The 25,211-nt window shown below is 42.3% G+C and overlaps 1 protein-coding gene across 2 annotated transcripts in view; it reads right to left on the bottom strand.

Moving 5' to 3' along the window:
- Window positions 1-673: 673 nt before the first annotated feature.
- cax1 (cation/H+ exchanger protein 1) overlaps window positions 674-25,211 on the bottom strand; it is a 39,458-nt gene continuing 14,920 nt past the window's right edge. For both annotated transcript variants that reach the window (XM_055653346.1, XM_055653347.1), the window contains 17 exons: window positions 24,897-25,002; window positions 23,342-23,458; window positions 21,523-21,584; window positions 20,044-20,193; window positions 18,851-19,036; window positions 18,158-18,260; window positions 16,180-16,321; window positions 13,471-13,654; window positions 9,811-9,910; window positions 8,782-8,900; window positions 7,860-7,888; window positions 6,272-6,384; window positions 4,939-5,087; window positions 3,547-3,641; window positions 3,203-3,281; window positions 2,055-2,163; window positions 674-1,304 (listed from right to left, as the gene is read on the bottom strand). In XM_055653346.1, the coding sequence (XP_055509321.1) occupies window positions 1,243-1,304; window positions 2,055-2,163; window positions 3,203-3,281; window positions 3,547-3,641; window positions 4,939-5,087; window positions 6,272-6,384; window positions 7,860-7,888; window positions 8,782-8,900; window positions 9,811-9,910; window positions 13,471-13,654; window positions 16,180-16,321; window positions 18,158-18,260; window positions 18,851-19,036; window positions 20,044-20,193; window positions 21,523-21,584; window positions 23,342-23,458; window positions 24,897-25,002 (1,905 nt within the window). In that variant the 3' untranslated portion in view covers window positions 674-1,242. The remainder of the gene's footprint in view (window positions 1,305-2,054; window positions 2,164-3,202; window positions 3,282-3,546; window positions 3,642-4,938; window positions 5,088-6,271; window positions 6,385-7,859; window positions 7,889-8,781; window positions 8,901-9,810; window positions 9,911-13,470; window positions 13,655-16,179; window positions 16,322-18,157; window positions 18,261-18,850; window positions 19,037-20,043; window positions 20,194-21,522; window positions 21,585-23,341; window positions 23,459-24,896; window positions 25,003-25,211) is intronic.

Genomic DNA, 25,211 nt, shown 5'->3' with positions numbered 1-25,211 from the left:
CTAAAAATCTAACTAATTTAAGCAGTCTTTCCAGAGTCTCAGTATTACCTACCATGTAATTGAACTAAATCCCCTAAGTTGAAGCTTAACCAAGCTCTCATTCAAGGCTAAACATGGTAGACTGAGTTTTAACAGTGGATAGATAGTCTTGTGAATATAATCTAGAACTTTACTGTGGTCATGAGCCTTTAGCCTTAAAAATAGTAAATCAAATGTTCACCTTGTGCTCACATTTCTATTGTGCATAACTGTTCCAAACAAATCAAAATTAATATGAACATCTGGTAGAGTCCCAACACATTCTCACATTCACTTGCAAACATTGATTATTTTTCATATCTCATCTAGCAATTAACAGCAACCCATCAAAATCACACCTCCATACAGATGCAAACATTTGGTATCTGCATGGCTTCATTAAATTCAGTGCAGAAGATCACCAATTGCACAGGATTTGATATCTAGGTATTAAAGTTAAAACATCAAGTCTGAGAATTATATAACATGAACATTTGGCAGCCAAGACTTTGAACCTCGGCACAGGCTGTTTGCTGATTGTTGTCAGAATGCCTGCAAATTGTTTCCCCTCTTCAAACCAGAACAGTGAAATCCATTGCACGAGGCTTCCAAAAAGGTTTTAGCTTAGGCACCAATAAATTCACTAGTATCAAACTTTAGTTATTAATAGATACAAATTTTATTTTAAATTAACTTGAAATTGCTTATATACATATACTACTCACTCCATTGTACAGGAAGTTATAAGAAATGCACAATTTTTTCCCAGAATTACCAGTATGTTCTTTTACACCCCCACCCCATTCAAAAAAGCAGGAAATCACATTTAAATCAAATAGCAGCCAGTGGAATTGCTATCAAAGATATTTAGCTGTGGCAGTTCTTAGACTTCACTGCTCCACTGGGAGTGTTGTAAAACGACCTCTTCCCAAGAAGAATCAAAGCAATTCATCCAAATTACTCTCACCAAATCCAATCATGCAGGGGGAACACAAAGTTGGTTAATGATAGATTAATCAGATGATTATACCACACATTAACTTCAAATTGTGCCAATAGTGGTGTGTCAGTGGCTTCAATACTTGCAGGAATCTTAACATTAGCTCATTTTAATGTTGATTTGAGTAACGTTAGACTCAAACAGGAGATTCTGAAGAATTCTTGGCTGTTGATTCATTGTCAAGCCACACAAATGATTCAATGAAAGCACTCTCAGCACCTGCTTTACGATGGAGCAAAGTAATACATGGCCATGATGATGAGGTAGACCACCACCAATACTGTGCCTGCAAGGACAAGATAGCATCAGGATTAACAAACGACAACTCTCCACTACAGATTAATTATTACAAAGACCAACCAGCACTAAAGAATGGAAGAATTACTGCTTTCTGAAGGTAACTGGCAAGCAAAGACACAGACCATTTGGGCAAATGGCTCATACCTTGGTTCCTGTGTTACTGGAACTCTTACCTCAAGTCATTTCAGATGCAACATCAATTTAAAATAAATCAAATCAAATCACATTGAGTCAACACTGCTGGTGTTCAACTTAAACCACAACAATTTCAGAAATGCCAATTGGGGCCCAGGCATTTAATACAAAAAATGTGATTAATGCCATATGGATGCTTCTGGCAAAACATTCTTTCATCAGATTATTAATCAGGGCACACATATAAAGATGCCCACCTGCAAAAGATAGCATCCATAGATAGTCTAACTTGTGCTTCAGGAGCATTCAATGCCCACACAAGTATAAAGTGAGGGGCATACAGTTGGGGTATCACAGAGTGATCTCTGCACAGTATAAAAAGTAAAAAAACATTTGTTCATGGACAGAAAATCAATAAATGCAATACCTAACATGGAAAGAAATATTTGACTGAACTCCCAAGACATAGTGAATAACAGCCTTCCCTTCACCCAAATGCAGACCTCTGCAAAGTTTATTGTAGTGGTATCCTGTGGCCAATGCAATCAAAGACAATATTGTACTATTTTGCTTGTGAAAATGGTGATGAAAGTTCACGCACCTTGGAAATAGTCGCACTTGCCATCCATGAAGATGTAGTTCATTAAAATGACACTGAATATTGATGCCCAAAGATGGAGATCACTGAAGAGTAAATTAAAACCTACAGGCTAAATACAAAGCAAAAATAAACTTGTCAGTACTGAGGCCAACACCATTGCATAATATAATTGAATATTATTTTTTAAAGTAATTTGAAAAGACTAAGCCAGTCTTGTTGACTATTTTCTGTACTTGCTTTTATATGCAAAATAATGCCATCCATTGCTGGCAAAAAATGGGAACTGAACAACAGTCAAGTTCCAATCCCTGCTTTAATTTTTGTCTTTTCAACAAATGTTCAGCAACCTTGTACTGTGGATGTGACATGAATGGGAAATCATTCAGACCCTCAATGGCCAATAAGTAGTGTGTCCTTTTCCTCAACATCCCCCAATTCCTCCACAAAACAAAACTACCAAGGTGTATTGCAGTTTTGGATGTCAAGTAACCTGCAACTTGCCTACAAACCACAATCCTTTTCCATAACCTAGTACTCATTGCCCATTTGATGGAATTTCTGATGCAATGTCTATCCTACCTACAGAACCATTCAATGACCAACTAGCATGTTAACCATTAAATATTGATGACTTGTCTAGATACACAGACCATTCAATTCTGCCAACAGACGAGAATAAATCTAACTTTTCTTCCATTAGCTAAATTTTCACAGTTCCAACTTCAGGATTTGTTACTACTCTTGGCCCATCAACAATATACTTCCTGCTTCCGTCACCTTTTGGATGTACTTTCCCCATCCTACACAGCTAATTTACTAATATTCTGTGTGTGTGTGTATATATAGAACAAGCTGCCAGAGGTCCCTGTAGTGGCATCTCCAACCTGAAGATGGTACAATTTCCAAATATCTTTGTGGTATTCCTTGTCCACTCCACCTCGCATTCCTCTCCAACATTAGTATGGCTGTACAAATAGGCACCACACTCAACTTCCTTCAGCAATCTCACCTCGTGTCCAACAGCCTCAAAGCTTTCCCAACCTCTGCTCAATGACCAGAGCTTCACTTAAAGGTTTCAGAAAGTTTACTACAAAGGCAGCAAAGTTATTTCAGCTACCCAGCACCCCCGTACAGAGCCAAATACTTACATAAATAGCTGAGAAGAGCACCAGGATTGGGATTTGGAGCATACACACTTGTACCGCGATGGAACTTCCAACTTCCAAGCTGAGGAGAGAGATCAAGGCGGATGAATCAAATTTCTACAGAATACCACCAATGTACCTTCCTGAACTAAATCACATTACCATCCTGTCAAGCAATTTGCATCTTGCTACCCAAATATTGCACCTGGATTATACGTTATAGTAAAAACACTAAATGCACCCAAAAACCCCCCAACTTCCTGTAGCCTCAATATTAGCTGGCAAAATAGACAGTTACCAGACCACAGACATGGATCATATTGAGACCATCACGATCAGCTACCTACCTGAGGCTGATGTTATTCTGCAATGCAAATTGGATTCCATTAACTATTTCAGGAAGCTCAGGAACCATCGCCAAAACAGTTACACCAAGGAAGTACTGTGTGACACAAATGCACAAGAGAAGGAGTTACCATCAAAGCAGCTTCAAATATAGAAACATAGAAAATAGGTGCAGGAGGAGGCCATTCAGCCCTTCGAGCCGGCACCACCATTCATTGTGATCATGGCTGATCGTCCCAAATCAATAACCCGTGCCTGCCTTCTCCCCATATCCCTTGATTCCACTAGCCCCTAAAGCTCTATCCAACTCTCTCTTAAATCCATCCAGTGATTTGGCCTCCACTGCCCTCTGTGGCAGGTAATTCCACAAATTCACACTCTCTGGGTGAAAAAGGTTTTTCTCACCTCAGTCTTAAATGGCCTCCCCTTTATTCTAAGACTGTGGACTCTGGTTCTGGATTCGCCCAACATTGGGAACATTTTTCCTGCATCTAGCTTGTCCAGTCATTTTATAATAAGATCTCCCCTCATCCTTTTAAACTCCAGTGAATACAAGCCTAATCTTTTCAATCTTTCCTCCTATGACAGTCCCGCCATCCCAGTGATCAATCTCGTGAACCTACGATGCACTGCCTCAATCACAAGGATATCCTTCCTCAAATTAGGTAATATCTTGCCCTTTCCAATCAAAACAAGGGATGTGTCAACATAGGGAACTGTAAATTAATGGAAAGAACCACTGCCTCCATTGTACAACCAACCACCCACAGAAGAGAAAAACTTGGTGTTTTTCATAAATCTCAGTAAATCCACTAATCAATCTAATCCCGACATCACCCCCATGCTTTACATGAACCAATCTAGTTCCTCCACTGGTCCTGGTACTTTTCTGCACAACTCCAATTTCTGAACAACACTTTTTCAAACTGAGTTTTGAGTGTATGGAGGTTGGTGGGGGTGGGGGTGGAAGAGGAGAATATAATGGTTGGCCTGCCACACCATACAGCTGCTCCAAGATTCTCAGAGATGCTATCCTCAAACATCAAGTCCACTGCACAATGGCAACGCAGCTGGTAGAACTGTCGTCTAACAATGCCGGAGATCTGGGTTCGATTCTAACCTCAGGTTTAGTCTTCGTGGAGTTTGCATGTTCTGCCTGTGAATGTGTGGGATTCTACCAGCTGCTGCAGTTTCCTCCAACATCCTGAAGACGAGTTGGTTTGTTAGCTGATTGACTTCTGTAAGTTGCCCTTGGAGTGCAGGGAGTTGTTGATAGTAGAACTAGTGTGAATGGGTGATCAATGATCAGTGTGGACTCAGTGGGCTAAAGTGCCCACTCTATACTGTATCATTCAATCAATTGAACAAGAGGGTAGAAATGCTGAGCAACTCACCGGTGAAATTGCCGTGCTGGACAATATGGGGTCAATGTGCTCAGACACCAATTCTGCACAGGCAGACATGCAAACAGTGGCAACAACAAGCAGCACCACAGCTCTCCATCGTGACCAATGAATAACAACATTGTGGCTGTGTCCTGGAACTGCAAAGAAAGCCCAAATTAACCAACATCAGCAAAAAACTGTTCTCTCCGCCTGGTCTCGCTGATGCAGAGGAAGCCACACAAGACCAGGCTTAGACTCGCCAAACACTTGGGCTTGCTCAGCTAAAGCCTGCTGGATCTCCCAATTGCGAATTAATTTAGCTCTCCTTCCCAGACTGACCCATCAATTCTTGGTCTCCGTTATCAGAGTGAGGCCACTGGCAAACTGGAGGAACAGCACCTGATTTTCCACAGGGGTAGCTTCCAACCCAATGGCATGAACATCAAATTCTCCAATTTCAATTAATGTCCTCCCTAACCTCCCCCCGTCCTCCAAATCTCTTTCCCAGACCACCGCTTATGCCCATGTGCACACATAACTCCCACAATCTCCCACCTCACCAGTCACTCCACTCCCTCCCTCTCCTTTTAGCTCCCATCCCAGAGCCTCCCATCCCTTTTATCTCCTTTCTCTTCTTATTCGACACCCTTGTGCATCCTTTGTCACTTGCTCCATCCATCTGCCATCCCTCTCTCATTATTTATCAGACTTTATCCCACCACCTCTCCCCTCTGTCCAATTAGTCTGAAGCAGGGACTCAACCCAAAACATAATCTGTCCATTCCCTTCACATATCCTGTCTGACCCACTGAGTTCCTCCAGCACTTTGTGTTTTGTTCAAGGTTTTAGCATCAGGGGTGTTTCTCTGCACTAAGAAACAGGAGTGGTAGCAGGGGCCATCTTGTCCCTCAAGCTGCTACAAGGTGAGACACATTCGATAAACTTTAAGAAAGATTACTAATTGGGTGTAGAAGTGGCATTCAGGGGACAATGGAGGGTTTTTTTTTAAATTGAATATATCTCTACATTTAAAACCTAGGTGGCTTGCATTAATAACAGGAAATATAGTCTCAATAAAACCCAAATGATTACGTTTGATGTGAGGGAAAAAATATTGTAAAATGTGTTCCCTCTCCTCCGGTGGCTGTTAATGTTAATGGAATGCAAGGCAAGCACAATTCCTCACATCTCATCAAGTGCTTGACTTGTGTCGATACAAGGCTACATCTTTAGCCAGGACATGGCAGTGTGTAAAACAGGGATGATTCCCGCCTACTGCCAACATGTTATATGTCAGCCAAGAAAAGAATAGCAACTTACCAAGGCTGGAAGAGGTACTTACCATGGCAGTCACTGATATGAATATCATAGATGTGGGTATGTGTCTTCAGTGAAAAAATGAGACCAATGACATATGATGCTGGGAGAAGTATGCACACAGTGTGGATCAGGGGCCTAAAGGACAAAGAATTAATGATCATCGTAGGAAACAGGCCTCGTTTGAGGTTTTGGTGACATGACAGATGCAAAATCTCCATATCACCAGTGCCTTACTGCAGTCTTATTCATAAACATTCTCCAAGCTGTCCAAGAAAAACTTCCACAAAATCAAAAGAAAATTGTTAGCAAGTCAAAGAAGGGGTGGTATGGCCTGGTTTGACTTCCCAAATTGCAACACTTGTTATCTGCATTGATTTCAATTAGCCATTCCTCAGCTCACTTAATGATCAAGTTCCTGGTGTAATTTTTGATAACCATCTTCACTATCTACAACACCACCTACATTATTGTTATGTTCAATCTAGCAAATCATGTCTGGCACATTCTCATCAAAATCATTGATGTACATCAGAAACAGCAATGGCCTCAACACAAATCCCCATGGTTACCACCAGTCACAGGCCTCCAGTCCAAAAAAACAACCCACCACCACCAACTTTGTTTGCTTTCACAAAGCCAATTCTATATCGAGGCAAAATCCCTGGATGCCATGTGATCTAACCTTCAAGTCTCCCCTCAACAACCGACATTCCAAAGAAAACAATCAAAGTCCTCTCCCTGTAGCTGACATCCTCTAATCCAGGCAGCATTCTGGTAAACCTCCTCTACACCCTCTCAAAAGTGCCCACATCCTTCCTGTAATGGGGCGACCAGAACTGCACACAATACTCCAAATTATATATCATTGCAAAGTGCACTGAGATAAGGAGAAAAAATCCTTTGAACTAGGAAGGGTAGATGAGATTGCACAGGGATCCAAGAACTACAAGGAATGGTTTAGAAATACAGACACACCTAACTGGGGAGTAGAGGGGTCATGTGTAAATGGGGCAGAGTAAATTAGGACAGTGGCAGTAGGAATGTGGAGCTTTGTGTTTATAGGGAGGAGAGGCCGGCCGGCCAGGACTGCCTCAGAACAGTCAACTGAAAATAAAGCGGTTTCAGCAGATCAGATGAGACATAGATGGAATCAGAAGGCTTTAAAATAAGCAGCAGCATCCTTGGTGTCATGTCTAACCGTATGTCAGATAGGCTGAAGCTGGTAGGGAACAGTTATAGCACAGAATGTGAAATCTAGCTCAATCTTCCCAATATTTAACTGGAGAATCTCTCTACTTCTCCAGTCCTCAAAGGCAGACAGTCTGATAAACTTAAGAGGGAGTTTAGGAAGCAGTGGTAAGGGGAAAAAAAAGTTGTCAGTGCATGTGGAGCCCAATTTCTATTTTTGGAAAGCTGCAAGTAAATGACAACTTGTTCAAACACAACATTTACAACCATTTGAGTTGCTCATTCGCTCAGACCTTATACAGTCTGAATGTTTCCTTAAACCTTTCCCTGCATCGTCTCTCACCTAGCTCCCTTTATCACCCATCGCCTCTCAGCCCCTCACACTATGCAGCAAGAAATCAAATAATTACCAGTTTACTTACTGAACATGACTGTGAAACAAGGAGTTACTCTGTAAGGAATAAAAGAGAGTGGTGAAATCTATTAGTAGTGATTGAAAAGCTTGAAATTGTAATTATAACAATGCAACAACAATGAGAGAGAAACAATCTATACTAAATGAGATGAAAACAAAACCCGATTCAAATTGCAGGGCAGGGAGTGAAGTGGAAATCAAAAGAATACTGGCCACAATCTTTAATGCTAAAAAAGGCAATCTTGCAATACTTTTCCCAATTTACTAGTTAGCAGTGAAACACAGTCCTAGGGCTATTGAGTACATCGAACAGTACAGCACAGGAGTAGATCTTTTGGCCTATGATGTCCCTGCCAAACCTGCTGCTAAGTTAAACTAAGCTCCTCCGTGTGCATGTGATTTGTGCACATTATACACTATTCGCAACACTCAGTGCTGGGTTGTGCAGGTCCTGCAGCCCCTGTGTAGGAGCCCATATTGCAGTAGGATCCTCAGGAGCTGGATTAACAGCAGAAGAATGACTGGACTCTGACAAGGAGAACATTTTAGTGAAAACTTTCTCATGTGACAGCTGATTGAAAATAAACAAAATACTGCGATGCTGGTAATTTGAAAGAGAAAAACAAAATGCCACACACCACTACTGACTGGGCCCAAACTTAGAAAACCTGGGTAAGATGTCAATCCACAACCGGTAAACCTGGCCTGGTGCTCAGGTAATGAACTAAAATATCAGTGGCAACCTGCAGCTCACATCTCAAGTCAGAGTCGCCACCAGCAAGCCGAGAAGCTTGGATTTATCCCCCTCTCCTTCACTCCCATTGCCTATTGCACTGTGCAGCATTCCCTTTACTAAACCAGTTGAGACAGCTCCAGAAGGTAGCAGCAATTAGTAGTGTGCTAGAATGTAGTAGTGCGTAAATCCATACCATACTGAAGTGACAATCATTACATTGAAAGGCGCCAGAATCATTCTGTGTTGAATTGGTGCAGTCTTGGCATATTAAGTTTCCATAGGCCTTGGAGAAGAGAGTTGGTGCAAACACACCTGTAAAAGTACAAAGAGCAAACCGGCATTTTATCTTTGTTCACAGCTCTCCCAGCAATTGGAAAAGAATGTGGGATCTTTAATAACATTCAGAACTCTGCCCACTTTGAGCCCAACTAGCTCCCAGCAATTATGTACGGCTGATTTTGGAATAAACTTTTCCCTGAAGTCAGGTGCATATTCTAGGCACTGCTCATGGCTGTCAGCCACACACACACACACAACTAAATCAGCATGGTTACATTACCTATCATAATTACACCAAGTTACAATCCTGTGCTCAGTAATTGTCAAACTGATCTACAACCTTTACTGGGTGTGGGAACCGTGGCTGCTTTCCACCTCCCCGAGGCAGTCTGCCTGCTCGCCCAGTTTGAGGGCAGGAACCAAGGGAACATAGACGTATTGCACAAAGCATTTCAATGTTTAAATTAAATCAGGAAGATTACATTTATTTATTTTATTTTATTTTAAATTGAGATTTTTTTTTTTTTTACTTTTTATTTTTAAACTGAAAAAGAACCAGGCATTTCTTCTCCTGGGCCATAATGAAGCTTTAATAATCTGTTTTTGTTTTTGATTGAAGCGAATCAAGGGATATGGAGCAATGCCAGATAAATACACATGATCAGCAAAATAGGATTTAATGGCTGCACAGTTCAAAGGGTTGCACAGCATCTTAATACATTTACTGAGACACCAAGGCTAAGCATTGTCCTTATCATTGGCCTAGTACTTAAAACGAACATGCTACTCCACTCAGTGACAACAGATAATCCCTCATAAATTAGTGTGTTATACTGGAAATACAGTAAGAACTAAAATAAAGTCTGTATTTGATAGGTCTACCAGTGAAGCTTTTAGTGTGGTTGTGATGTTAGAAAGTACCCACACCCCTCTTGGCACCTACCTCCCACAGATATGAAGAGCAGTGCTGAGCTGATGCCTGCCGAGCGGCTGTTAAACCTCTGCTCCCGGTGCTTGCACCCTCCAATCACCATGGATATACCCTGCAGGACAAGTTGCTCATCAGTTTCTGTTCCAAAGCAAAACTCATCACAGGGCTTTACAAAGCTGGCATTGCCAGAATCACTTTCAAATTTGAAATGTGGAAGAGTTACTCCACTACCTAATAATCCACGTTTTACCGACCACACACTTTGCAATGAAACTCCACAGCATTTGAATCCAGAGAGAAGAATCAAGGTCAAGCAAAGAGTCAAGGCCATCTGCTGACCCAAACTTCAGTGTGTCCTGTAACTTACTGGGTTGCAGCTGAACCTGCAACTATTCCCGACTGAGGGGTGTAAGTACCACCACAGTCTTGGAGAAAGGTATTTTGGGACAGCTGTACTGAGGAAATGCTGTCTTGTCACAATGTCTCTTATCAAACGGTTTAACTGAGGACTCCCTGCCCTTTCACCAAGATAGAGAGACCATACTTTAACTAAAGGCAGCTAAAGTTCATGCCAGCATCCAAACAAGTTTAAAATAAAAACTAACATTACAAGACCACCCGGTTGACAGCTTTAAGAGATACAATAAACTGAGCAGACTTGTAACAAAACTAAAGTGAAAGATCCTACATTACAAAACCTGACCCTATTGTTTGAAAAGGAGGCATGGACAGAAGAGATTTGGGTACAAAGCAGCTGACTCATGGGAGAACCAATTTTGCATGCTTATATAGAACAGCACTGCACAGGAACAGGGTCTTTGGCCCACAATGTTTATGCTGAACATGATGCCAAGTTAAACTAATCTCATCTGCCAGCACATGATCCATTTCTCACTATTCAATGCACTTCCGTGTGTCTGTCTAAAAGGCTCTTGACACCACTATTGGATTTGCCCTCACCACTATCCTGGCAATGTGTTCCAGGCCCCCACCACTCTCTTAAGAAAAAAAACAAAAAAAACTTGTCCCACACATCTACATTAAACTTTTCCCCTCTCACCTTATGGGTTTGCCCTATAGTGTTGGACATTTCTCCGGATCTCTGAAACTCATTCCTCCACTTTTTCGCTGACAAAATCAGCACCATCTGTCAATCTTTATCCCCTGTACCCGACTCCCCAGCATCTACTCCACCACCTACCAAGGCCCCTCCTTTCAACATCTCCACTGACCTCCTTACCCCTCCTCCACACTGCTTCCTCTCCCAGTTTGACCTGGTCACCCCTACTGAAATCTCCAAACTCATTAGTTCTTCCAAACCCACTACCTGCTCCCTCGACCCTCTCCCCACTCCCCTGCTGAAGTCCTGCCTCCCCGTTCTCTGCCCCTACCTCATTAATCTCTTCAACTCCTCATTGTCCCAAAGAATTGTCCCCTCCGCTTTCAAAACTGCTGCTGTTACACCAATCTTAAAGAAACCTGGTCTTGATCCCTCCTCTCTCATTAACTACCGCCCAATCTCAAACCTCCCCTTTCTTTCAAAAACCCTGGAGCGTATCGTCACGTCACAACTTCATTCCCACCTCCTCGCGTATAACCTATTCAAACCCCTCCAATCTGGATTTCGCCCTCTCCATAGCACAGAAACTGCTCTCCTCAAAGTCCTCAATGACCTCCTCACCTCTGCTGACACTGGTTCCCTCAACATCCTCATCCTTCTCGACCTGAGCGCAGCCTTCGATACAGTGAACCATAACATCCTGCTTACCAGACTTGGGGACCTTGGCATTGAAGGTTCTGCACTCAGCTGGCTCCGTTCCTACCTTTCCAACCAATCCCACTTCATCTCTCTCCATATCCACACCTCTGCTACAGCCACTGTCACTCAAGGCGTTCCCCAAGGCTCTGTTCTCGGTCCCCTCCTCTTCATCATCTACATCCTCCCCCTTGGTCATATACTCCGTCACTTCAAACTGGACTTCCATTGCTATGCTGATGACACCCAGATCTATCTCAGCACCAAGTCCCCCAACCACCATCTCTCCCATATCAACTCCTGCCTGTCAGCCATCAAATCTTGGATGTAACTCAACTTCCTTAAATTAAACAGTAACAAAACAGAATTTCTCCTCATTGGCTCCAAATCAACATGTACCAAAATTGACAACCCCACTCTCACTATTGACGGCACCACTGTCTCCCCATCTCCTCAGGCCCGCAACCTTGGCGTGATCTTTGACTCAACCCTCTCCCTTGAGCCTCACATCCGCCATGTTGTCAAAACATCATTTTTTCACCTCCGCAACATCAGACCCTCTCTCGCACCCCCCCGCTGCTGAAAGACTCATCCATGCCTTCATCTCCTCCCGACTGGACTATTGTAACTCTCTTCTCTTTGGCATTAATTCCAGCAACATCAACCGAATCCACCTGGTCCAGAACGCAGCCGCCCGACTCATTACCCACACCAAATCCTGGCACCACATCACCCCAGTCCTCAAAGAACTTCACTGGCTTCCCATTTCCCACCGGATCATCTACAAAATTGTGGTCCTCACCTACAAAGCCCTCAACCCGACGCCGGAGCAACATCACCCGGCGAGAACAGCCTGGAACATCGGGCCTCCGTAGAGGCAACTGTGGAGGCCTCAATGGGCCCGACTATGGGTGAACTGGGGTTGGGGACTGGACTTTGTGCCTTCCCTCATGGTGGGAGCCACTGTGGGGGGATGTTCTTTGTGTTTAAGACTTTCATTGGTATTATGTCTGTATTCTTTTTTATGTGCTGCAAAATGGCAAAAAGCATTTCACTTCACTACACCTGGGTGTATGTGAATGTGACTAATAAAAAAAAACAAAAAACCTTTGAACCACTTGGCCCCCCCTTATCTCACTGACCTCCTCTCCCCCTACCAACCCTCACGGTCCCTCAGATCCATTTCAGCCAGTCTTCTCTCCATTCTGAAATCCAACCTCTGCACTTTTGGAGACAGAGCCTTCTCCAGGGCAGCTCCCAGGCTCTGGAACTCCCTCCCACAATTGATCCGAACTTCTGAGTCCCTCACCATCTTCCAGTCCCGCCTCAAGACCCATCTCTTCACCTCTGCATACCCTTAGTCCCATGTCCCCCTCCCCTTTGCATCTCTGTCTTACTGCTTCATTTTGTTTTGTTCTTGACTCACCATGTAAAGCGACTTTGAGTCCTTGAAAAGTGCTATACAAATAAAATGTATTATTATTATTATTCTTATTTCTACCCAGGGCTTTACAAAGCTGGCATTGTCAGAATCACTTTCAAATTTGAAATGTGGAAGAGTTACTCCACAACCCAATAATTCACTGGACCATGTTTACCGACAACCCACTTAGCAATGCAACTCAATACCATTTGAATCCATGCCTCTGAATTTTTTCACTTGAAAGAGATTAGGATAGGTTTGGAGAGATATGTGCCAAATGTGGGCAGGTGTGACTAGTGTAGCTGGGACATGCTGGCCTGTCTGGGCTAGTTGGGCCGAAGGGCCTGTTTCCACACAGCATCACTCTATGACTCTATTAAGTGGTCTAATTGGTTTGCAATAATTGGGTCAGTTCCTGTCCTGACTAGAGAATTTAAAGCACTACAAGGTTGCCGAGTGAGTTGTGCAAAAGGTGGCAGCTCAAGTAACTTACCGGAATAAAGAGCACACATCCCAACAAGGTTCCAGTCAGAGCACTTTTCACCACCTCCTCATAGCTCTTGTTCCCCTTGTGACTGCCTTTGATCAGAGCCGTTATGTAGAAGGTCAACTCGGTGATGGAACCAAACGTGGCATTCACTACTGCACCCACTGCAAAGTTACTCTGTGCTGAAATACTGAAGGCAAGAGCAGAGCTAAACATCGTTGTACGTTAAAACATTTTGAACAGGACCTTCCAAACTTCCCAAACTCATTCCACCGTTTCTAATAGGCATGGAGATATGATTATCAAATGCAGCTGAAATATAAAATTAGAGCCACAACGGCAGAACAAAGTGAAGCCTGGTGGAGGAGCACTCCTGGGTACAGAGGAATCATGGGCTTAATGTTCTATAAGTGCCAGCAGACCACCGTTATTACATAATGACATTACTCAATGCAAAAGCTGCAATACTTCCTGTGGAATAACACTGCATCAGTTCAGGTGTCGACGAGTGAGGTGGTTTTGTAAAAAAACACTGAAACATAAACTGGCTCCAGGAGGTGCGGACATGTCAGCAGTAGGTCACGTTGTAACACACATATTGCATTTCACTTTTGAATTAAAGTCCATTCTTGAAATCTAGAAATATCCCTCTTGTTTCTCATGCATGTCTAACTAAATTGTGCCCAGTTCTACCCATATTATGAATGAAATGTAACGGGCAATGGAGATGGTGCAACTGGGAAGCTACAAACATCACAAAAGGTTAAATAGTCTGAGATTTAACCAAGGGGTGACCCAATAGATTTACACATGGAAGTGCTTGAGGAAGATGATAAAGATCTTGCTATATATGGAAATTCAAAACTAGTCACATTTAAAAGGCAGCCAATAATCAATCCAATGAAACATCAGGGGAAATTTTAAATAGTTTGACAAGAATTGAGGACTTAAGAATTAAGGAGAGGTCAAAGTCTATTAGGCAGAAGACATGGAAGAATATGTAATAAAGCCAAATCATGAGTAAGGCCGGACATGGCAGAATGGTACGACTGCGATATCATCTCTGCCTCCATGGACTGCAGTGGAACTTTATTTTAAATCACTCTTCAAAATAGTTATTAGAAATCACGCTATAAACTCTCAAACCATCTTTACTTTGTTTTCAAACTTGTTAAGGTTTATTGCCACCAGTGCATCACTGCACTTCAATGAGGTAGTGCAACAAAGAATTATATAGGTGGGGAGAAGTATTTCATGATTGCACAAGCAGAAGCCTTCCTGTCACTCCTGCATTCACTGTTGGTAGACAGTAATTCAGCAGGCTAACCACTGAAACACCCACTCAATGCCTTGGGTAAGCTGGGCTGAGTCCAGACAGGACCAGAAGATCGCACAACTTCACACTTCAGTCAAAACAGCGGCACCAGTGTCTGATGTACCACATGACAAAAACTGAAGTCACAAAATCTTAAACTGATTGACGAGTGTGTGGAGACTTCCTTCGGGCAATTCCTACTCCCACTTGTTGAGAGATAATTGCAAGCAGCCAAAGATTTTTTTAATTATTTTTTTTAAATTATTAAATGTCATTATTATTTTTTAAATTGCCTTTTACAACATATTTCAAAATTAATCTGCTTATTGTTTGAGGTAGTTTTACCTCAATTGATTAGCAAATAATAATCTTATAAAAGATTAAGTGGTGGCTGAGAGTATTTTCTGAGGGCACTAGAGGAGTTGAAGGAATGACATTTTAAGGCAAGTACACCAAACATGAGAACACTGCTCGCCGAGTGGGACCATTCCCAAACACACTGGAGCACTGCTGGTTTGCCGAGTTCTGGTGCCACTAATCCAGACTTCACATTGATGCGCTGCAAGTTCTCACTATGTTCAATAGGTCACCAAACCATTTTTTTCCCCCACAGTTGCTTCCATTATCCATCATTGCTGAGCAGGGGTAGTATAGAATGACTGGAGAATGGTTCTTTCAATTCCTCAGTTGAGTGGGGCAAGGGCGTGTCAACTGAGGATTATTTTTCTGAAAGGCCTTGCAACTGAAAAACAAGTGTTTGCAAGATAGTCCATTTTAACAACTGTTCCTGTATGTTTTCCCCCCTCCACATGTTTGCTTAATTCACCAGATGTGGTATCAGGAAATTCACTCTGGAGCCAATCACCTGACTAGGCCTTTCAAGATGCCAGGTTTTAGTTGTGGAGAAACAGCAGGTTGAGCTAACTGTTTTTCATTGAACACAGGTTGAAGGAAGACGTGGTAATTTCCAGCCTCTTGCCCTCACCCCCAGCTAAGGTTTTGCTAATCTGTACTAGAGTCTACCTTCCCTCTCTTACAAGATGTCAGGAGGATTGCCTCCTTGTTGTCTGCTCTTCGATTTTTGCCCACCACTTCCTGTTTATGGCACCTTCCTGTGCAACAACAGGCAATACAACACCTGTCCTTTCATCTCTTGCCTTTGTGCTTCGAGGATATCCTTGCGGAATCACCCAGTGAGATTATATAGTTAGAACTTAGAAACAAGAAGGGGGCGATCAAGTGGAAATAAGAGCAAATGTGCATGGAAATCACAATTAGCGGTCAGACTAATAGGATTGAGAGCAGACGGGTAATGGAGGAGTTTGACAAAATATGGGTCAGTTTGCCTAAACGGCCTGTTGCTTTGCTGTGATGCCAACGTAAAACAAAGTTCAGCTTACCTTGCGATCGCCATCCCAATGTAGTAGGACAGAGGAATTATTGCCAGGATGGATAGCACAAATTTTACAAGTGAACTGGCGTATTTGTTTTCTGTGTCAGCATAACCCAAGACCAGGGCAACTACAACTAGTGGAAGCAGATCTGTAGAACCAGTTAAAGAAATAACTTGCATGGGGAAAAAACAAAATCAGTCATCAACCGGCATTAGTCGCTATCTATAGTACATGCCCAAGAGACAAGTGAAAATTGACTACACTTTCTCTCCCTTTATTCACAATAGTCTCAGCTGCAAGACTCTAGCATTGTTGGGTGTTGGGAATGGCCCAACCTAGTTTCTGCATCTTGAACTATGGAATTAAGGAATAAGTCACTCAAATTCAGGTATCCATATTGGAATGGAGTACAGACATTTAAATTTGCTTCTGACTGAAGAACATTACAATTCTACCAGAATATTGCCATCCAATATATTAGCCACGTATGTAGTTGCACCCTGGTCAACAAAACAGGTACAATCAATTCAATAAAGGCAAGCCTTGTAGAACTACAGCAGGACAAAGTTATTTTTGACTGTTTAATGCTTTACCTTTTCAGCAGTTGAATGTTCATCTTGGTAAACATACCAAGAATGAACATTTATTTCTATATTTACTTCTAGATTCAGATTCACATTTATGCCCCATGCACCAATTAAGGTACAGTGATATTTGGGTTACCATGCAGCCATACAATTAAAGGAACACAACACAATTAAAAAGAATGATAGAACTTAACCTAAACATCCACCACAGTGATCACTGGGATGGAAGGCAATAAAGTTCAGTCACGTGTGTTCACCCGTGTTTGGGCCCTTGACCCTCCGCAGTCGCCACTACGGACGGCTCGATATACAGGCCCTCTCGTCGGAATGATCGAAGCTCCGATGTTGGGACGGATGGAACCCACTCCATGGCTTGGGAGTGCCCGAATCGGCCACTTTCTTACCAGAGACCACGGCTTCTCGATATTATAGGCCGCAGGTAGGCCAGCAGTTGGAGCTCTTGTCCGGCAATCCCCGGCAAGGGATCCCTGGCTCCAGGATGGTAAAGTACGCTCCACGCCTGCTTCTAGAAGTTCCGCAAACGAAGCTCTGCAGACGCTTCACAATGTTAAAGTCGGCAGGCCGGCGGTCGGAGCCTTTCTTCTGGCTCCGCGATGCTAACGTCCACACCTGCTGCTGAAGCTCTGGGCCGGTCTCCGGGAAAGGCCGCTCCAATCCAAGTTGTTAGGCCACAAGGGAGGGTGAAAATGCGACTAGGGGAAAAGACGCATCTCTGCCGAGGTAAGTGACTGGAAGCGGTTTCCCCCTTTCCCCCCCCCCTTCCCCTTCCCCCCCCCATATAAATATACACAAGAGACATTAAGACATACTAAAAGAAAATTAAAAAAGTCGAAATAACTGACAAACTGCTAGCGAGGCTGCCGGGCGCAGCGCCACCCGATGTGCACGTGATAATTTCCACTAAAAACGAACATTTGTGGTGCACACAATTGAAACAAGTTAGGCAATTACAACACAGGTGGCAGAAACCCCAAAGAGTTTCATTGAACAAAACTCATTATATTATCACCACGTTGCTAATACTAACTAATCTAGTGGGATAATTTATGAGATTGAAAATGCACAGTAAACGTGCAGCTCAAAATAATACAAATCCTACTTTAAATAATTAGCAATGGCACCTTTCTCCAGCCTCACTCCTTAACCGGAAACAGTGAATGAATGAATGAATGAATGCTTTGTCACATGTGACAAGTCACAGTGAAATTCTTTGCTTGCATACCCAAGGTATTCAAATGATCGCCACATGGAGAGCACTTACAAAGTTTCAAAGTACTCCGCTCGCCAGGTCCCCCTTGTTCTTTCCCTCCTCCTCCTCCCTCAAGGAGGTGTCGCCCCTCACCAGATCCTCCTTTGCTCAATGAATCAAAGGATACTCACAGCAAACACATTAATGCCAACCACAGTATACTTGTAATAGTAGAAATTCATAGCACGGTAACAACAAAGGAGCACTTCTCCATCCAATGGAACGTCCATCTGAGGGCAGCGAGTGAAACAAACTCCAATTAGTTCACCAAAGTCTTTCGTATTTTATACATCACATTTGGACCATGTTTCATTAATTGTTGGTCAAAACCATGTACACAATAGGGAGCTTGATCCCACTGGAAGAGAGATGAAGGACTAGGGGGCATGGAAGGAAGATGAAACCAAAAAAGTGCCACAAGAAAGTTCTTCCCCAACCTCCCCGCCAAAACACAGCAAGAGGTTAGGATCTGGAAGATATTGCTAAGGTTGCAGAGGGAGCAAACACAATTGCGGCAATGAATTGGAAGCCAGATAAATATCTAAAATTCACAGGGTTAAAGAGAAAGGGCAGGAAAGCTGGATATTTCTTGAATAAGGCCGACAGGGACCAGAGGGGCCAAATAGCCTCCTTCATTGCACTAATTAGTGTGATTTGATTTTGAATCAATTGTAGCCAATGAGATCCTGGGCTGCCTAGAGCAGAAGTTAGGGTTTTAGTGATATTGCAAGATTGTGATAATGGGGCAATAAGATGAAGTTTTTAGTAATGTTTGAATTAACAACACAAAAGGAGATGTTCTGCAAAGCAAGAACCTTACCCTCTTGAACGGTCTGATCTGAAGCTGTTCGGGAGGGATTAGAAGGATGTTTGTGATGGCTCTTCCATTGAGCTTGGCTATTGGGATGGTGACAACCAAAATCCAGGCGATGAAAGAAGCCAGGCCATGGGCAATTGCTAGAAGTGGATAACCCAGAAGAAGCCACACATAGGTGCTAGGACAGCGCTGAAAATGAATCAAGACAAACAATGTCAAGCAATGAAATTACATGTTGATTATAAAACTGCATGTTCCAGCAGAAGAAGAGGGAAGTTAAAACACGGCATACCACATTAATCGACGTATACACATCCTGATACTATGGGATGTAAATAGCAACGGTGCTGGCCAAAATTCAGACCTTTACCAAAGCATGAAACTGGATCACTCAGCTGCATAATAAGGCGAGGGGTTGATAAGGAGGAGCCAGTATACTTACATAGAGAAGAGAAGAATTTTCACAACCCATCAATAAACTAACCCAATAGAAACATAGAAAATAGGTGCAGGAGTAGGCCATTAGGCCCTTCAAGCCTGCACCGCCATTCAATATGATCATGGCTGGTCATCCAACTCAGTATCCTGTACCTACTTTCTCTCCATACTCCCTGATCCCTTTAGCCACATCTAACTCTCTCTTAAATATAGCCAATGAACTGGCCTCAACTACATTCTGTTGCAGAGAATTCCACAGATTCACTAGTGTGTAAAAAATGTTTTTCTCATCTCAGTCTTAAAAGATTTCCCCTTTATCCTTTCCTTTCCTCTCCAAACCTTATTGTGCAGCAAAGCAAGTTTGAAGTATTTCTCCAAACTCCATGGCAAAATTGGCCATCATCTCACTGTTTTGCGTCATCTCCCATGGCAATAATCAGGTTGAAATGCACCCGAGGGAACATTCCTTTCAATTTGTAGACGCGCTGGATACAGTTGATAATACAGGTACTGCCTACTCCAGCAGCCCACCGCAAAAGGTTTACATTTCCTTTTGTCAACATAAACCAACCTGCATCACTGTTCATCATTCTCTCTTCACCGACTGCAAAGGGGCTCATGTGAAGTTAGACATTAATTTTTATATTTCCCATTCAACGTTTCAAACCTTTAGCCCTATCCAGACAGGGAGCAGGTTTCTGTTCGTATTAAAAGTATTTACAAGAATAAGGAATGTAGTTATTCAACAGCCAATCTACCCAGTAATTCATTCCCGTCGTGGGTGTCTCTGCCAGAATGTGTTCGTCTTTTTCTGCGTCACCAAGCAGTGCCGTTGTCTCCACATTTGGTGCCTCGGGAACATTCTCGCCATAAAACCGCACACTGCTTTTTCTCCGATTCATGAATAGCTTGGAAAAGGAAACAAAGTGCTCAGAAACCATTTTAGTAACACACCCATCATAGTCTGCAGTTCACAAATGGGCCGAAGGGGATGGGGATTTATTTAATACGAGGACGGTCTCATATTATGTCTAGGGCTAAAACTAATTTTGCTCAAAGTGCATCAGTGTTTTGAAACGGGAATAAATATTTGCTGAATAACTACAGCCCAGATATCTAGCATCTATTGGGCACTGATTGTACATGGTCAAAGGTTCCAAAGCATTTTACCTTTACACTATTTAATACATATTGAAATTACATGGCTTTAGGATAGAAAGCTCACTTTTGACCATTAGATCTACTCTCCTGAAGAGCATTCCACCCATCTACAAGGCTCAGACATGATATTAGCATTTCATTATTTAAAAATGAAGAGAATGGCCTTGCACTACCCAATTTCAGTGGCTTCCTTTGAGTGAATGGAAGGTAGCAGCCTTCTCAGCATGCAAACATATTCTTCGCTTATCCCTAAAGAGAGCAGCAATTACTGAGACAGCAGAATCTGTCATTAAAATTAATGCTTGTCGCGTTGCTTAAAAACTTGATTAGCTTTTATATCATATTAGGTTTTATAAACCTCAACATGCTCATTTTGAGAGACATTTGCTGCAAAATTAAGTGTGTAGTTTTGTGAAAACATACATTTCATGCCAAATATGGAACACGTCAGGATCAGGAAAGGGATAAAAGGAGAAGATTGATTTGGTCACAATGATTATTGGTATTGGTTTGTTATTGTTATATGGGCCAATATACGGTGAACAGCTTTATACAAGATCATCTCTGCAGCTCAGCAAATGGGTTGAAGGATGGATTATTTAATACCTCATACACAACAAATTAATCATATTTAATAAATATCAATAGGGACAAAAGCTCATGTGTACAGTTTACCAAACAAGGTTGAGATAATTTACCCATGTTGGGCTCAGTCTTTATACCTGGATCTAACAAAACATTTGGAATTGATGTAAAATTGGACAAAGTGACATATCTGCAAGTTGGATATCTAAAGGGCCTGTCCCACTTGGGCGTCATTTACGCGACATCATGGTGCGTGGCAACGTAGGCAGAGATGCGCGGTCGAAAATGGCGCACAAGTGGGACAGGCCCTTAAACAATTCACAGTGCGCCCAATACAACTGCACACTGCAATTTAACCAAAGTTTTCCATGTTGTTTTAATTACACATCAACTCCGTTCATTCCAGTAAGCCTTTGCCGTTGAGTATTGCATTCTGAAGGATTCAGACTTGAAAATAAATCAAGCAATTAGCAAATAGTTAATGCACTTACTTTTAGAATTACCTTCCCAAATGGCCAGAAATAATATCCAGCAAGACTGCAGCACAATTTCCCTGGGAGACAAACAACAGAAATGAATTACTTTTCCTAAATTCTCCCCACTGAGGCTTGAGTAAATGGTAAGCCACCAAGGATCAGAATGAAAGGAAACACAGGTGGGTGCAAAATACTACCCGATTCCAAAAGGTCAAGGACACCAACAATTTTCAACTAGCCATTAAAGAGTGTAAATGTTCCAACAAAAATACTTTGTGCACAGGAGTAATTTCTAGGTGTTTGCAAATAGGAAGATTTCTTGGTTTCTTGGTCCTCCAAAATATTCCAAATGGAATTTAAACTGCTGGTCTTTTGAAGCAAGGGACCAAGGGTGGAGCATGAGGCAAATGGCACCAGATGGCCACCAAAACTGTAGGCTTTCACTTTGGAGGATATACAATGATTTTGATTCAATTCTGCTTTTTTTTTTTTTTTTTTTTTTTAAATCGTATAAACATATTAAGCACACCCGCTTTGAATCAAGAAATAGTAGAAATCCTGTGAAATTAGTCCAGAGACTAGAGGCCATGCGCTTTACTATTTTTATATTATGCTAACTATCTGATGTTTAATTGTGTGGGGTACAAATCTAATGCAATATATACCCAAAGCCAATAGAGGGAAATCCACTTTCAGAGAAGAGAGACAATCGAGACGTATACTATAATTAGGACCAGAACCAGAGACTAAATATAAAAGAGGAACTGCAGTCCACAATGAGTTGAAAAAACGGAACAGTCTTCACTGAACAATAGAGAAAAAAGGGATGTAGACTCTGCTTTACCGAGTACCTACATACACTCTGGCCCAACCGAATCTCCCGGTTGCCAGCCATTTTAATTCATCTTCCCTTCCCACACTGACTTGTCTGTCCTCAGCCTCCTCCCCTCTCAGGGCGAGATCAAATACAAACTAGAGGAAGAGCACCTCATATTCTGCCTGGGAACTCTATAACCCAATGGCATAAACATCGGATCCTCTAACTTCAGGTTACCCACTCACCCTTGGTCATCTCTCTCCTCTCCCATCCTATCTCGCCCTGGTCAACACACACACAGGCATATCTTCCCACCTTACTTGCTCACACTCCACAGAAATCAGCATTTCTCTCCTCCTCCTCCTCACACATTCCTCCCAACTCCCCCCCTCCCCTCCCCTCACCCCCCACCGTTCTCATTTGCCACCAGCCCTCATTCATTTTCAATGCTCATCTTCCTTTCCCATCAGATTCCAGAATCTGCCAACTTTTGTTCTCCACGTATCACCTCCCAACATCTGTAGCTATCGCCACCTTCCCCTTCCTTACCCGACTTATCTACCAAATAACCCCTTCTCATCTGCATCCACTTATTGCTTTCTAGTTCTTGTCCCACACCTCCATTCTGGCCACTTCTCGTTTAGTTTTTCCATCTGATGAAGGGCCTGAACCTGAAACGTCAACTGTCCATTCCTGCCGCAGATGCTAGCTGACCTGATGAGTTCCTCCACCAGCTCTCCCAGATCAATGAAGTTAATTTCTATAGGATCCTAAACTCATTTAACATGAATGGAACTGATGCACGGAGACAAATGACTATTGTCCCAAGTACAAATTTTATTTTAAAATACTAAAACAAATTGTTATCTGCGGATGTTTTGAACAAAACAGGTCTCAAAAAGCCACCCAACTTAATTTTAGATCATAACCAGTACGCCCTCTCCCAAAAGACTGTGTTGGTACTGCTGCTAGAATGAATCAGTTCACAATTAATGCTCAACATGCCCCTGAACCTACCATAGGGAATTCCCACAATGGTAACAAACATAATGAGAGCGATTAAAAGGTACAGCAGGGCAATCCACCAACCAAACAGCAGCACATACAACACGTTGTCACAGGTTATCAGAGATCCTGAAAGACAAATAAATTACAGTGATAGGATATCATGGCATCTCAAATTTTACAACACATTCCATTGTAATTTTGAAAAAATATTCATTCAAAGGACGGTAGACAAAAGTGCTGGAGAAACTCAGCGGGTGCAGCAGCATCTATGGAGCGAAGGAAATAGGCAATGTTTCGGGCTGGCTCCAAGTCAGCTGTCATGTGCCTTTTACTGAGGAATAGCTTCTGTCTGGCCACTCTACCATAAAGGCCTGATTGGTGGAGTGCTGCAGATATTTGTCCTTCTGGAAGGTTCTCCCATCTCCACAGAAGAACTCCATCAGAGTGACCATTCAGTTCTCGGTCACCTCCCTGACCAAGGCCCTCCCCCCCCCAAATTGCTCAGTTTGTCCGGGTGGCCAGCTCTATGATGAGTCCTGGTAGTTCCAAATTTCTTCCATTTAAGAATGACGGAGGCCACTATGCTCTTTGGGACCAGCAATGCTGCAGACATTGTTTTACACCCTTCCCCAGATCTGTGTCCCGACACAATCCTATCTTGGAGGTCTACGGACAATTCCTTCGTCTTCATGGCTTGGTTTTTGCTCTGACATGCACTGTCAACTGTGAGACCTTATATAGACAGGTGTGTGCCTTTCCAAATCATGCCCAATCAATTTAATTTACCACTGGTGGACTCTAATCAAGTTGTAGAAACATCTCAAGGATAATCAATGGAAACAGGAACAACCCAAGCTCAATTTTGAGTGTCATAGCAAAGGGTCTGAATACTAATGTAAGTGTGATATTTCAGTTATTTATTTTTAATTACTTTACAAAAATGTCTATACACCTGTTTCCACTTCTTCATTCTGGGGTGTGGATTGATGGTTAAAAAAAAAAAAAAGGCTTAAAAGGCTGTAACATAACAAAATGTGGAAAAAGTGAAGTGGTCTGAATACTTTCTGAATGCACGATATATGCAAATATACAGTGCATCTTGGCAGACTTAAATGCTTTTGATTTACATTCAGTTCCTCTTTTTATCCTATTACTTTTTTTCCACTCTTTCACTAGATAAAATGATTTGTTTTTATCCCACTCTGAATGACTGACCGTATCCAAAATTATGAATCCAAGTTCTAATTTCATTAACCAGGGAAACTGGTTTATCATCTTCAAGTCTACAGAATTTTTATGCAAATTAATTACAAAAAAAAAGAACCTTTCTATTTGCCCTCATTATACGACACTTTGTCACAAGCATTTGAACTTCAGGAAATTAGTTTGAAAAATTGAACCTTTTGAAGTTACATGGCTTGCAAAACTCCCATTCTCAATTATCCTCTAAAACCTTCCCCCTGTAATATCCTGATTGGACTATTGTAATGTTAAATTTTTCTAAAACCATTTCTACTCAATACGTCAGCGGATGCAAAGGGAGGCAAACTTGTTATAACATTACCCGGATGTTTGATGATGTTGAGGTCTGAATACAGCTCTTTCACTATTGCAGAACGGTCTTCCCAGGGTCGCTCAGTCACATGGCTTTTCCATTTCTTAAACCCAAACTGCAAAAGTAAATGAAAATGCAGTGCTTAAAAAAAATGCAGACTGCAAGATCAGGTATACCAACCACAGCTCATTTCACCAATGAGCCTTTCCTCTGTACTTGCAGAGCAGTGGGACAAAGGCTAACCCTTACCCAGATGTCCAGTGGTCATGTAGAATCGCCAGCCCTCCACTCCACCCAGACTTAGTGAGTTCTTGTTGTATTTTT

Source organism: Leucoraja erinacea, chromosome 22 (assembly GCF_028641065.1).
Source record: "Leucoraja erinacea ecotype New England chromosome 22, Leri_hhj_1, whole genome shotgun sequence".
Taxonomy (NCBI): domain Eukaryota; kingdom Metazoa; phylum Chordata; class Chondrichthyes; order Rajiformes; family Rajidae; genus Leucoraja; species Leucoraja erinaceus.
Note: the sequence above shows the minus strand (reverse complement) of the source record. Positions and strands in the feature narration are given on the sequence as shown.